This window comes from Lissotriton vulgaris, chromosome 5, assembly GCF_964263255.1.
Source record: "Lissotriton vulgaris chromosome 5, aLisVul1.2, whole genome shotgun sequence".
Classification (NCBI taxonomy): Eukaryota; Metazoa; Chordata; class Amphibia; order Caudata; family Salamandridae; genus Lissotriton; species Lissotriton vulgaris.
In genome coordinates this window covers 1,046,630,392-1,046,644,854 of record NC_141693.1, presented here as the reverse complement: position 1 = coordinate 1,046,644,854, position 14,463 = coordinate 1,046,630,392, and the positions used below count along the sequence as shown (strand labels likewise).

Sequence of the window (14,463 nt, the reverse complement as noted above, 5' to 3'; positions counted from 1 at the left end):
CTCCTAATAGTCACATTTTCGCTTCCATCTCCAAAACAGCTGAAAAAGAATTAATTGCATCAAAAAGAGGCATTGGATGACGAAAAGACTGCTGTGCCATTAGAATTTGGCGTATTTCTGTTCAATGGTTTCAGGGATGAGTGCAGAGAATGTTTCCTTTGGGAAAACCAATGTCAGTTACAAATTTCACCCTCACTCACCCTCACTCACCCTCACTCACCCTCAACCCCTCACCCTCACTCACCCTCAACCCCTCACCCTCACTCACACTCACCCTCACTCACACTCACTCACCCTCACCCTCACTCACCCTCACCCACCCTCAACACCTCATCCTCACTCACCCTCAACCCCTCACCCTCACTCACCCTCACTCACCCTCACCCTCACTCACCCTCAACCCCTCACCCTCAATCCCTCACTCACCCTCAACCCCTCACCCTCAACCGCTCACCCACCCTCACCCTCACTCACCCTCAACCCCTCACTCACCCTCACTCACCCTCACTCACCCTCACCCTCACTCACCCTCACTCACCCTTAACACCTCACTCATCCTCACTCACCCTCAACACCTCACTCACCCTCACTCACCCTCAACACCTCACTCACCCTCACTCACCCTCAACACCTCACTCACCCTCACCCTCACTCACCCTCAACACCTCACCCTCAACCTCAACCCCTCACCCTCACTCACCCTCACCCTCACTCACCCTCACCCTCACTCACCCTCACTCACCCTCAACCCCTCACCCTCACTCACCCTCACTCACCCTCAACCCCTCACCCTCACCCACCCTCACCCTCACTCACCCTCAACCCCTCACCCTCACACAGTGCAATAGGTCTCAGACCATTTCAGTTAGAGCTTTAAGAAATGTTTATGGCTTTTTTTATTTGTAATTCTTTAGCATTGGCTACAGGAAACAAAAATGCTAAACATTTACAAAAAAAACCCATAAACAATTCTAAAAGCACTAACTCTAATGGTGCGAGACCTATTGCATTTCCAATGCTTGTTTAGTAAATAGTCTATGAAGAGAATCTGAGATGTGAAGTTGCAAAGAGGTCAGGTAGCCCAAGTGAAATGAAACTGACATACCCCTTTCTCTTTGCACAGTGTATCACTAATAAGCTCCGTGAAGAAGGCTACAACTCTTCCTTGGACCTCCCAGATGGTGTGCTTACATTTGTGAAAACCCATCCATTGATGTATAACGAGGTGAAGCCAGTGGGAGAGACGCCCATTCTCATTAAGAACAAGGTGATCTACACCAAGATTGCAGTGGACAGAGTTACCGCACTGGATGGACAGGACTATGACGTGCTGTACATTGGAACAGGTACGTGGCCACTGTTTCCATTTCAGAGAAAAAGTTCTGCTTGTTTTTAAGTCTTGGCTACAGAACACTATAGCTGTCTGTTGGCAAGGCCTGTTGGTTCGAATACATAACCAGGGCACAAGTCCTAAAAAAAGAAGTGGGGGGACTCTCCAAGGTAGGCGTGGTCACAGGAAGTGACATCACGACAGGAAGTGACATCACGACAGGAAGTGACATCATGACAGGAAGTGATCACATGTAAGGCAGATCTATCATTTGCATATATGGCAAGATTTAGCAATTGAAGCTGCTTGGTACTTAAGCCTGTGACTTAAGGTCCCTGTATGGAGGAATTAGCAGCCCAAATGTGGACGAAGTTTGGCGTACAACTACATTAGTCATGCTGTAACTGAGGCATACTAAAACATGGGACCATGAACAAAAGTAGAATTAGTGTGTTGAAAAAAGCCGAAGAAAAGCACATACTAGAAACTACAATAGTGATTATCAAAACTATAACATTTATTACGCTACCTAGAACACGACATTTACATTTATTAACAAGTATAATACACTGTGACCATGAGAGAAAAAAATGCAAGGTGCACACTTACAGTTAAAGCCTGATACTCTGTACATCTGTTATTTCAGACATTATGGGACATGTTATATTGCCACAGGATGTCTGGCCATGGAAAATGTGAGACAGCTTATATCATTGTAAGCTATCAAATAAAAAAAGACCATGCGTCTGCATATCTTTATTGTGCTGGGCTGTAGGATCGACCTTTCTAGATTGATTATCATCTGCATGACGATGAGCAATCAACCACCTGTTCACATATGGCACTGGATTCCAAAGAGAAAGAGGAGGACCCATGAGGTTTATGAACATTAATGATGAAAGGCGTCCGATACCAAGGCAGTTTCGTATGGGTGACATTACCAAGTTCATTGTGCTGAAACCCCTTTCGCAGTCACTTGAACTCACAGGAAGTGTGTTTATCGCCCTCAAAACAGGTCCGAAATTACTAAAATGTGATGACTTAGAAGGTACGACTGAAAATGTGCAAATCTGCACGTATTTTTAGAAGCCAGTTTTCTACCACTTCGATAAAGACTCCTTGTTCTAATGCCAAGTTTATCCCTAAAAAGTTGCTAAGATGGTGCACATGTAAAGTGGCTAAGACATCTTCTTCAGGGCTAGAGGGAGTGAAACCCACCCACCTGCAGTCAATTGAACCCATTTGACATTTTACACACACAACCTTGATATATTACTATGGGGGGCCCCCGAGTATTGAAAAGATGGAGCAAGAACTGCAAGCTCCCCTGCAAATTACACACCACATGCCTCCAGTATTCCTCTCTTGGGGGCCTGCTGTAAAATCTTGTTTATTTTGTGGAAGCAAACTTTGGAAAGGGCATTTAGTGATTAATTTGTGAGGAACAGGCAATTCTACAGTACGCTTTAGCAGCACTTTCAGGATCACCTGGTAGGAACAAGTGACTTTAAATGTTGCTGCTTGGAGTTTCCAAATTTCTCAGTCCTATTTCTTTACGTGGACAAGTAAGTCACAGGGGAAAAAGCTCTCTCCGTGGGGAAGAAAGATGCTCAACATTTGTGTGTATTAGCTGGACCCACGGCGTTGACCAAGGAAGGGCCACAACGAGCCAGTTCACATCGAGAAGTTGATCGACTTCTCAATAACCCCAGTTATGAGTAGGCCATCAAACATTCATGTAGTTGTAGTCTTATTACAACCTATGTTCTAAACTGATATTATCTGATGAACATCGAGTGCCCATGGCCTTGCGCTGCCCTGGAGAACAACAGATTTAGTTGCTCACATATCTCATAAATGAAACAGAAAAGAACAACCAAGAATGTTAAAGAAACAGACTGCCCCTTCCATCCTAGTAACAAAAATAATAAACATGGCGGTAACAGCAAACGACCCTGGCAACCGCAACACTGCATGATCACTAGCAATGCGAATGCGACAGTTCAGAGTTGTGGACGTCAAAAAGGATGTTTAATTGAAGCTAAGTTTCAGTATATGCACGAAGTCGAATTATGGCAACAATTTCACAGGAAACCGTACGGAAAGCGTTGCAACAAATCCAAAGCACCAAGGCGGAAATGCAGTTTATTTCATCAGCCAATGAGAATAACAGAAAATGTAGGACTAAATAAGACTACCAGATTGGGTAATGAGGACACGCAGCTCTACACACACATACATGAAAACACTTTCAGCAACTAGCAGACATACACAGGCTGACAAATAGAGACACAGCAAAAATACACCATCAGAAAATCAGTGAAACGCAAACAAATGTGGAAACAGCAACACACGGAAGAACACACAAGGGCACACCATCATACTTACATTCAAATCCATGTAAAAAGGTTTAAAAGAGGCCGGGAGAGGGCAGCCGGCGAGGCCGGGAGGGGGCAGCAGGCGAGGCCGGGAGAGGGCAGCAGGCAAGGCCGGGAGGAGGCAGCAGGCGAGGCCGGGAGAAGGCAGCAGGCGAGGCCGGGAGAGGGCAGCAGCAGGCGAGGCCGGGAGAGGGCAGAAGGCGAGGCCGGGAAGTCTGGTGCAGGAAGCGGAGGCAGGTCAGGCAGCAGGCAAGGAGGACAGTCGCAACCGAGTCAAGGGGGTCACTCGCTCAGAAAAAGCAAAGTAGCTAATTGCAGGAAAGCCCGAAAAATAAAGGGCATGTTGCAGGTGGGCGGGACTGCCGAGTTGCGGACCCACCCATTCATTGGTTTAGGTCGGATCTTGGCGTCTATTGGGTACCCTGGCAACGGTGCACCTGGTAGGTGCAGGGGCGTGGTGACTGGCTTGCTTGGTAACTTCCGGATTCAGCCAGCCACTCGCCCACCAGGAAATGCTTTGTTTACTTTGTGCGCGCCGCGCTCCCATTTTGTAATGGTGGACGCGGTTTTGATTTAGCAGGGTGGACGGCGTCCACCCTGAAAAACCCTCGGAAATAAGTGGGGGGATGCCGTCCACCCGCGTGGTACCCCGACTCGTGCCCTGTACATAACATATACTTAGACTGGGCTTTGGGTCAGCACTTTGCTCGTGATTGGATAGCTTTTGTCTCGGCTCAGGTATCTGCTCTTGATTCCATGGTTTTCCTCTGGAGTCTGTCTGGCACAGGAGCATTTCAGCCACGCAGTGTTCTGTTCAGATGAGTTGTTTCCTTCGACTTCATGCCTGAAAGGACACATTTTTATTTGCTACTCAGCACTCTTTGCGAATGCATGTGCTCTCGTCTCTTCCCATCTCTTCCCTTCCCACCACCCCCGAAGCTTCCTGCCCTGCTCAATATTTTAATATTTTTGTATGGTTTGTCAATTTATTTTTTATTAGGGCCATGCAACTGCATAGTACTGCAATGCCGCATCTATCCTTCGGCTTCGCACACTCTTGCGCACACTTTTAATTTTTTTACACTTTAATTAACTGTTCTGATATGACCGTCCTCGAAGTCAGACTAGTAAATGAATGTTGGCTGTCATGTGTCGAGCTCGCACGTGTCAAGACTCGTGCGCACACGTCGCAATTCGAAATGTTTATGCCAAAGACCAACATCCTCTAGTGTCAGATCATTGACGCCCAGTAACACGTGTCTCAGCAAACTAATTGTGCAGCTTGTAATTCGTGTCCTGGGTATGTAGTCTTTTATGCTGACACTGCTGCTTCAGAATGTTGTACAAAGGGGTGCGAGTCTGCGAGAGGTAATCTGACACCATAAGGAACAACAATGAGAATAGAATGCACTCCTAAATTGTCACATCCAAGACCCGCTCCTCCCCATCCCAGAGGCACATCTCTTACCCAAAACTTTGTCAATGTCGCCGAAGAAAATGGTGGAAGTAGAAACTTGATGACCAAAGAATCAGGAGTCTAACATACTAAGGAGAAAAACACAGTATAGTTGTTAAAGATGGGACAAATCTTGCACAAGGAGAAAGGAGAAAGTCTTGCACCAAGAAAAGGGACAAAGTCTTGCACCAGAAACACGAACAAAGACTCACTCCAGAGGAAAAAGAACTATGAACTGGAGCTTGAACACGTTGATGGTCTAAACATGAACAGATCAGGTCGCAATGACAATCCAAGCATCACAGCAGACCCCAAAATACAAAACGCCAGATCTTGTTCACAAAAAATCTAAATAGGTAGAGATACTTTAAATCCCCAGGGGTAAGTAGAGGAAATAGAAACTGAGACATTGTAAAGGACTATATCAGAAGGAAACAGTGAAGTGAACAGGCAGGAGCAACATGTTAGGAGCTGAAAAGCATTCGACTGAGGCTACTGACTGCCTTCGACATGTGACATCCCAGCATGGCCCCCCAGGCGGATTATGATTTTACCCATTGCAATGCGTCTGCCCTGTCTCTGTAGATGTTAGCCCTCTAGCTCCTGATTCCTATTTCTACATGATGGCAGCTGCCAAAGCACCGTTCCATGGAGGCATCCCTACCTTCCCAAGCACGAAGCACAGAGACATCAATTTGACACAACAACATGGCACGCTTCACTAGACCCTTGGGTAATAGGCTGCCTCATCGCACTGTTGTGTGCTGTAAGCCACACTCAAAGAGCGGACAGCCCGGCAGAGCACCGCAGATCCCAGCTCCTGTCAGCAGCGAAAACCCCCAGACACAGATTTAGCTATGACAGGTACATGTGCGGTGTTGTGGTGTCTTTGCGTGCCCGTGTGTCTTGATGGATATGTTCGCATGATAGTGTAAAAAAACATTGATAAAGCCAAAAGCTCGACCTTTTGAAGACACTACCTACTGCCTTTGCCAATACTTGCTTACATTGTTGCTTCTTCTCATCAGCTCTTGGTGAATGGGCCAGGAGTTGGGTTGTATATGAGCCAAGCGCAAGCATTTTCTCTGAACTAACCACTATACTACAGAGCATCAACGGGTCTTCTACAAACAGAAACATATTTTAAACATTTATCTTTGTCTAAGAGAGGACTAATATGTGTCTTAAAGAACAACTCAATCTCTGTACATAACAGCATGCTTAGGACTACACGTACAGCAAAGGAAGAGACGAGAAAGAAAGAGAGAGAAGAAAACAAATCCTGTCTACTGTTATATTTTTCATTAAATGAAACCAAACCTTTGTCTCTTTTTTTAAAACTGTCCATTCAGTACCCTTGTTGTGTGGTAAAACAGTTTGGTAAAACCCTTTCCCTTTGCAAAGACCAAAAAAATTGCCATTGTCAAAACTTGTTTTATTTCTGACGAGTCAGTACTGTCTTCTTAGCCACAGTACTTGTTAAAAAATATATCACTAGTAACTTTTATTACTGGGTTTTTTTCTGGCGTGTGTAGTTTTTTTGCAGTGCACTGAAAGTGCCTCAAGCATCTATGGAATGGTGCCTTGTGAATGGGTTGGTATCTCAACTTGGGGATAGGTAACCTTTCACTGGTTCCTCTGTTAATTTAGTTCTAAACCATTGCCACACATGGGTTAAGATTGATACTTGGAAGAGACACATACAAAACGCCCCTTCCAAATAGGGATTCCTTATCTGTTTCTAAACCCATTTTAGGAGTCTGAAAAACATTAGACTTCTAAAATAGGTGTAATACTTTGCAAGTGCTTTTTTTGTGGGAGCATTTGCGACCGCAAAAATGCCTTGTTCAACCGGCCCCAAGCACCTTTAGTGTGCATGTTATTGTGGCATGGTGGACTAGGTCATATACCGCAGAAAGGTTAAGTAGTAAGTGCATATCACCCCGTCCTCTTCAATCCTTGATTTGAGGTAATCTCAGATGGTGATCATTGATGACTCAATGCAATATCTGGGGCTGAACCCAATTAAGGTCAGATGTTAGTGTTTTCGAATAATATGGATAGAATATTGATAGTTGTTTGGAGACAGTTTTATTGCTCTGCCTGCCCAAGAAACATCTTTTGGCAATGGGCCTGTAGTAGGTTGTCATTCTTCTTAGTTTTATATGCCTTATTTCAGGGTACATGTCTGTGTTTACATAAATCCCAGCTAATCTTCAGCATGATGCGCTTGCTGCTCTTATCCTCTGGTTCAGACCAGCTACAAAAAGTAAGAGAATCTTACAAGGGTCTCAGGCTGTCCTTGGACAAAAGGTGAACTACTAACAATGGTAAGGAGATCTCACAGGGATCTAAAGCCCCACCAAGACCACAGATGAGTTCAACAAGAAAGATAATCCCATCTCTGCAGAAATCACTGGCTACCTCATGGATGATGTTAAACATAAAACCAATCCTGGTTTGTTTTAGCTACTATCACAGGAGAAAGTATGATCACATTTCCTTGGATTTGAAGAACATGGACAGCCAGAAGAGAGAATCTACTTACCTGATATAGTAGTATCTTTTTAGGCATATAAGGCCAGAAAAAAAGGAAAAATGTTCAAAGTAAGGATGCAGGAAGTAAATATCCACAGCTTTCAGTGTATTGAACTTATCATGTCCATTTGTGAATCTTCCAAAGTAATCCGGTATCTGCCTGAAGACCAGATATTTTTCCCTTGAACGTCCTTCTGGTATGCTGTGTGTGGTCTGTTTTCAAATTATTTATTGCTACTGTGTAGTTGGTGCACAATGTATTTGTGTCTTGGTATGGTACCAGTACAATGAGCCAGGGAACCATGTCTCTGCATACCTGTGGCACTTAAGGCATTGCACTGATCAAAACTAAAATGTGGTGGATGGATTACTTAAATTAATCTAGCCAATGATAACTATTCTAGCCACAATCAATGAACTCACCCCCCCCCCCCTTAGACTGAAACAAGCCATAAGCACGTCAGCTGTGATTCTGATCCAAAAGACACGGTCATCCCAAATTACCTAGGACGGTCTCCTCTGAACAGGAACAAAGCAACCCTCAGAACATTTAAGCCCTGCACGCTAATAATGAGACCTTTATAGACTAAAACAGGTCTAAGGTTGCTAGTGTTGCTGTTGAGAGGGGATCTGTCCTCGCAGGTTGTGCTGAACATTTTCTATTGGAGCAGGATCAAGGCTGATTTGCATATAATGAGTTCCTGTCTGGGGTGGCTTACTGTGCAAAATAATGAGGGTCTGAAATGCGGCCCAACTAATTATCTGTGTCTGAGATTAATTGAATATATAAGTTTAATTGAAGCATTCCTCTCATCGCCTTTTTGTTTTCTTCAGTGCAAGAGGGATACCTATATATGGGCCCCACGCTCACTATGCTGTAGGACTCAAGCTACACTTTACAGACGAGGCCCAAACAGGTTGAAAGCTGTCTGGGGTTTCTTGTGCTCCAATTCAGAGGGGACCTGTCCCGGCAGTTTGGTGGTTGGATTGCTCCTACTGGAGGAGGACCAGGGGTGATTTGTATATGGCTGCTTTTATTCTAATGTGGCATGGTGGAAAAAAAAATGTCAACCCATCCCTTTTTTGTTTTGTTCGATGTGTGCCCATGCACCGTGCACAATATGTCCTTAGTCTACCTGCAAAAACAATATTCTATTCGCAACAGTGGATTCCAATAGGATCAGGACTGAGACCAAAACTCCTACACGTATGCTGCGGAAGAAACTGCTAAATGGTTGAAACATGTATGTGTTTCAGAGGAGCGAGTAGGAAAATTCTTTATTGTATTCGTTTTTTAAAACCATTTACAGTAATAATAAAAAAATACGTTTCTAAAAAGGAAAACTATAATTGGATTGCTTTATTATATGTAAAACAGTTGCAAATAAAACTTTTACAATGTTTGAGTAACAAACTTGTGAAATCTACCTAATTAGATCTAAATAGTCGCATGGAACTTTCTGTTATTTGTTAGTTGCAACCGGCAGAGCGTTAGACTTTTCTTTCCAGTGCCACCTTGTTAAAGAATTGAAAATAAATATTTCTTGTATGCATCAGTTCATACTTAAATGTAGCCAATTAGTTAAGTAAATTTATCAAGAGAACAATATTCTCTCAAATAAGAGACTTTAATATGACCTCGGCTATAGCCCAAAAATTCATGGTGCATCCTGTCATTTATCAAGTCCTGCCCGTAAAGCAAAATGGCACTGCTTCAGCTACTGTTTTGATGCGGTAAACTCTAAAATTGGTCTTAAGTATTCCTTTTGAGCATCGAGTAATTTAGGGCATATTCACAAGATATGTTCTATAGAGTCTTTATGGGAGGAAAATAGGCGCCATATCAATTGTTGTTTAGTTACGTTGTTCCGTGACCCTTCAAATTGCAGAAAGGGTATATAAAGAAGACGAAACCTGATAAAAGAGTTTTTAGTTTGAGATTTTTTACTGGAATCCCAAAATTGTCTTTTCATAGTGTATGAAAATTATAGGTGGCTGGTATTTTCTATATTTCATTGATTGATCAAAGTCATGCTTAAATTTGTTCATTTGTACAGATTTCTTCATTTTACATGTCTCCCTGTCCTACTCCTCTCAGTAAGTATAAGGATAGTTTTAGGATATATTCTCTCAGTGTCAATTTATATTGAGTCAAAATATGTTCCCAGTTGCGATCAGGACATAATTTTTTCACATTTGCTAGTGGTTTTTATCAGTGTCACTGTCTACTCTATGTGAACTGCCAATCAATCAGTTCCCATCTCAACCTGCGCTGCAGATGTGAAATGCACCTGCTGCACGAGGCTGTTTTTATGAAGGGAGTTGATGAAAGTGGTTGTGTTTCTCTTGGGTTGTGAAGCATTATTTAACAATTGATATCTAAGTAGAAATTGATAAAAGTGTAATTATAAAATCTGATCATCAGTTTATGCTTGTCTCTCAGAGTACTCTGCTTGGTTGTTTCATGTTCACTTTTGCTTATTTGACCTTGTCTTGGATTGTGATGCGCAGGTGAAGGCTGGATACACAAAGCCGTGGTGATCCGCTCCTTCGTGCACATTATCGAGGAGATCCAAGCTTTCAAGGAACCCCAGCCAGTGGAGACTTTGGTCATCTCAAAGGCACAGGTACGCATAGTGGCACACAAATTATATATTTAAGTAATCCAAAGAGCACCCAGAAACCGTGTGTGGGAGGGGTTTAGAGACTGCAACAGATTGAGTAAGACTGCGATGGCAAGAGTTGGGTAAGGATAAGGTGGTGATGCAAGAACCTATGAACCTGTGAAGACAGGAGGTGATAAGAACTTGAATTCAAAGGCCAAGTAGGTGACAGAGAGAAAGAGGCGGCAAAGAAAAAATACAGACCATTAACTTGTATGATAAATAGGTAGTGTGGCATGACAGAGCAAAAAGAGAAGAAAGAACAGAAATGAGGCACACATGGAAAGTGAGAAAGAAGCTGGAACTTAGAAGAGAGAAAACATGTAGAGACAGTAAGAGAGAGAGGTAGATAGAACCACAGATGAGGAAAGAGAAGGGAGCTAAGAGAGCATGAAAGCTACCCTATTTTGGGGATAAGAAATGTGAGAGAAAGAGGATAAGAGAAGGAGTCATAAGAGTGTAAGAAGCAGAAAGAGACGGTGAGAGAAGGAATAAGATTGGAAAAATATAGAAAAAGTATAAAAGAGAGCCTATGATTAAAAAAAAGTACGAAGGTGACAGAAATAGAGATAGAGAGAAAAAAGAAGGCAAGGTCAAGAATATCAGAGAGCGAGAAAATGGATCTGTATATGCAGCGCGGTGCACAATTTACGCCTGAACATATGATTTTCAGATGTTTATTTTTCATATTTTTAGGTCTGCCCATAGACACTTTTAGTTATCTCTTCAGGCTCTTGTTTCCCCCAAAATATTATAAAAACACATACATATGAATATACATACAACAGTTTGCATTCAACCTTTTTCAATTGGTCTGTTCAAGTGAATGAGTAACTTTAATGTTCAGTTATTTAAAACAGATAAAAATCAATTGCTTCAATATTTAAGACCGCAGTAAAAGTCCAACTGTCCATGTGTTTTTAACTCATCAGTCCAGGTAACCCTTTCCCATCAACAGCAGTTAGCATGAACTATTTCATACTTTTGTTACATCAAAATTTGAACATGCATGAATGGGGAAACAAGTAAAATCATAGTCTTATGGGTTATCAAATTAAAGTGCTTGATTTCTTTAGCCGATTTATGAAATGCTAAGCTAAAATGGGCAATATGCAATCCAAAGCAGGTTACAGCCATGGCCTTAAAGGCTCTCTATATTAGGGTACTTGCTGCACTCCTCGGTCCCTATCTACGGAAACTCTCCATACTGTTGTTAATTCAAGATGTAAACATGAGCTCGAGAGGGAGACCGATGTGGCCATGGTCTTAAGGGTACACACATTTCAGTGCTTAGTTAAGTGCATTAGCAAGTGTATTAAATGCTGAGCTAAAGTAGACATTGTGCCATCAAAAAAAAAGTTTTATAAAAATTGTAACCATGATCTTAAGGCTCACTAAGTTAGGGTACTTGGTGCATTTGGCAGGATACAGTACTAGTTTTTGGTGGACAGAGTGCGATCAGGGGGCGTCATTAGTCACATTTGCATCTATGATCTTAAAGGCTCACTAAATTAAAGTGCTTGGTGTGCTAGTGGGCTACAGTACAAAGATAAAGTGTGCAAAGTGCAAGCATCAATCAGTGAAAGTTGTATCCGTGATCTTAAAGGTTCACTAAGTAAGAGTGCTTAGTGCATTAAGAGGTTAAAAATGTTTTGTGATAAGAAAGGCAAAGAGCAATCAGTACATTAGCAATAAAAATGGATTGTGTCTGTTACTACAGATCTTGTTTAGCCAGTTGTTATTCTGCCAGTGGCATACATTTCAAAAATTTCCCACATAGCACAAGGTCGTCTTCTTGTAGGCAGACTATGCCTGTCGTCAACTACTGATTCCATTAGAAAGTGGTATTTCAAAAGTCCCTTCTGCTGTGTCTTCAATGCAGGGCATGTGCAAACAATGTGGCCGATGTCCTCCATTGCCTATTAGCACATACGGCATGAGGCCACAGTGGTTTGTCCGAGCCAGGCAGGGGAGTTTCATAAGGTGTTAAAACTGCCCAGCCGGCAACTCAGCAACTTGAGCTTTGACCTTAATCCAAACAGATCTACTAAGTATGGTTATGGCTTCAGTAGGACATATCAGCATATAGCCGTCCATGCATGTGATCTTTTTGTCAGCGTGGCTTTAACAGTAAGGGAAGAAAACGTTTTGGCTGCTCAATTGATGGCTCTGTTGAAATCAGTCTGAGTGAGTGTTACGGCCCAGAGGGACTCAGTCTGCAATATTGTTAGAGCCAGGTTCATATAGTCGTGTGCCTGGCTGTTACCCGGATCCGATATAGCACTCCACCGAACATTGCTCAGTGTGCCTTCCGACTCGTTTTTTTAATTTATAACAGGTTTTTAAATAGGTGCTAAGGCTGGATAGGTTCTGCCTCCGTACCCACATTCTAATCTTCTTTGGGCTGGTGAAGTATGTCCTGGGCGGCTAATTACCTGCCAATAAGTGCTAATAACTGCATTACCAATTGTTTTGTCTGCTCTCACCCTGAGAGCTTCTGCTCTATACGCTATTGAATGAAAATGTTTTGCGGTCATGACTTATAATACTGGTTAGAGGGACAAGCCTTTTAAAGTATTCCTTGAGGGACAGAAAGCAGTCATTAGGGTATTACTTTTTCTTACAATCGAGCGATGGTTCTTAGTGAATGAGCCTCTTGAGCCAAAGATTACCCCAGATTCTTGTACTATGTCACTGATTCCAAGGTTGAGCCTTCTAGGTAAAACGTTGGTGGGCTTCTTCTTGTGCTGACTAGCATTGATTTTGTTTTATTGAGGTTGACTTGAGCCCTTGCTTTACTCTGTACATTGCTGTGGCATTTATTCGTCTTTGAAGGCCACCTTTAGTGTGGCTGATCAGTACTACGTTGTCGGCATACAACATGTGGGAGGCGTTGAAACTGGACAGTTTTGGGGCAAGCAAATGTACTATTAAAACATTTTGTCAGTTCTGCTAAGTACAAGTTGAGTAGGAACTGAGCAAGGACACATCCTTGTTTCAGGCATTTACTCATGTATATTTTTCTTGAAACGGTTGTGCCAATGCCCTGTCTTACCTATGTCCAAGTATTGGTGTAAAGTGGTTGGATGGCTCTGAGAAGTGTTGGAGTGATTCGTCGGCTCCGAAGCTTACACCAGGGAATGTCATGCTGTACCGCATAAAAAGCAGAGTGAAAGTCCACGAAGCACAGGTGTAGGTTCTGGGAGCGAGATCTGTTGAACTGCCATTCACATTTTGCTTCCGCCCACCTAAGCATCCCGCATGGGACAACGAGACAGCCCACTCCAACCATTGACTCTCTTCACTGAGACAATATTTTCCTTGTGCACATATGTCTAAAAAGTAGTCCTGTTCAGAGCCATTGCTGTTTGGCCAATTTCTGCTTTTATTTTTATCTTTATTTTATGATTTAATGTATTTTTGCAGTGGGACATTTTTTACTTTATTTATGCAATCACGTGCACGCTATTTTTCAGTGGTTATTTTTTTAAAACTTTTTTGCAAACCTCCGTGCTGCATCTGTAGATAGTGGTATTTTTATTGTTATTGTTTTTACACGTTCAATGCCTAATGCATATGTTTCTAAAAACCAAAGAAAGAAAAGGTCACAGGTTTGCACAGTCCAGACTTAATGAGCATGCAAATGCTTGTTTAAATATTGCTTTGTGTTGAAGAGAAGTTTAAGTGTCGTTCGAAGTGTTTAGAGCATAGATCTGGCATTTTAGTCCTGTGCCAACCATGTGGCCTTCGATAGAATCTTCGTCATTCTTCGCATACCTCAGAATTTCCGTCTCTTTCCTCCAAATATTCATGGCCTCCATGACGTTTAACCGTATCTGGTTTTCCTCACGTTTCTGGCCTGCTGCACGCAGCCTTAGTGATGTCGGGAGGCCGCAGACTAAACAAAAGCATGGCGGCCAAGCGAGCTCGGCCATTGCTTAGTAGAGAGACAACTATCTCCGTGCCATCTCATGTGGAGACAGGAGGCACACGGCGTGGCACCAAGCCCTGCTTCCAAAGAGTCTGAAAAGGCAGAGGCAGCAGGTGCCCATATCAGCAATCAGCACGCTATCCAGCTCACCCTGAAATTCCCAAGCT

At 42.9% G+C, this 14,463-nt stretch overlaps 1 protein-coding gene across 3 annotated transcripts in view; it reads left to right on the top strand.

The window, feature by feature from the left end:
* The window catches only part of SEMA4G (semaphorin 4G), a 698,845-nt gene that overhangs the window by 603,698 nt on the left and 80,684 nt on the right, over positions 1-14,463 (top strand). For all 3 annotated transcript variants that reach the window (XM_086922681.1, XM_086922680.1, XM_086922682.1), the window contains exons 11-12: positions 1,124-1,346; positions 10,214-10,329. In XM_086922681.1, coding sequence (XP_086778807.1) covers positions 1,124-1,346; positions 10,214-10,329 — 339 coding nt within the window. The remainder of the gene's footprint in view (positions 1-1,123; positions 1,347-10,213; positions 10,330-14,463) is intronic.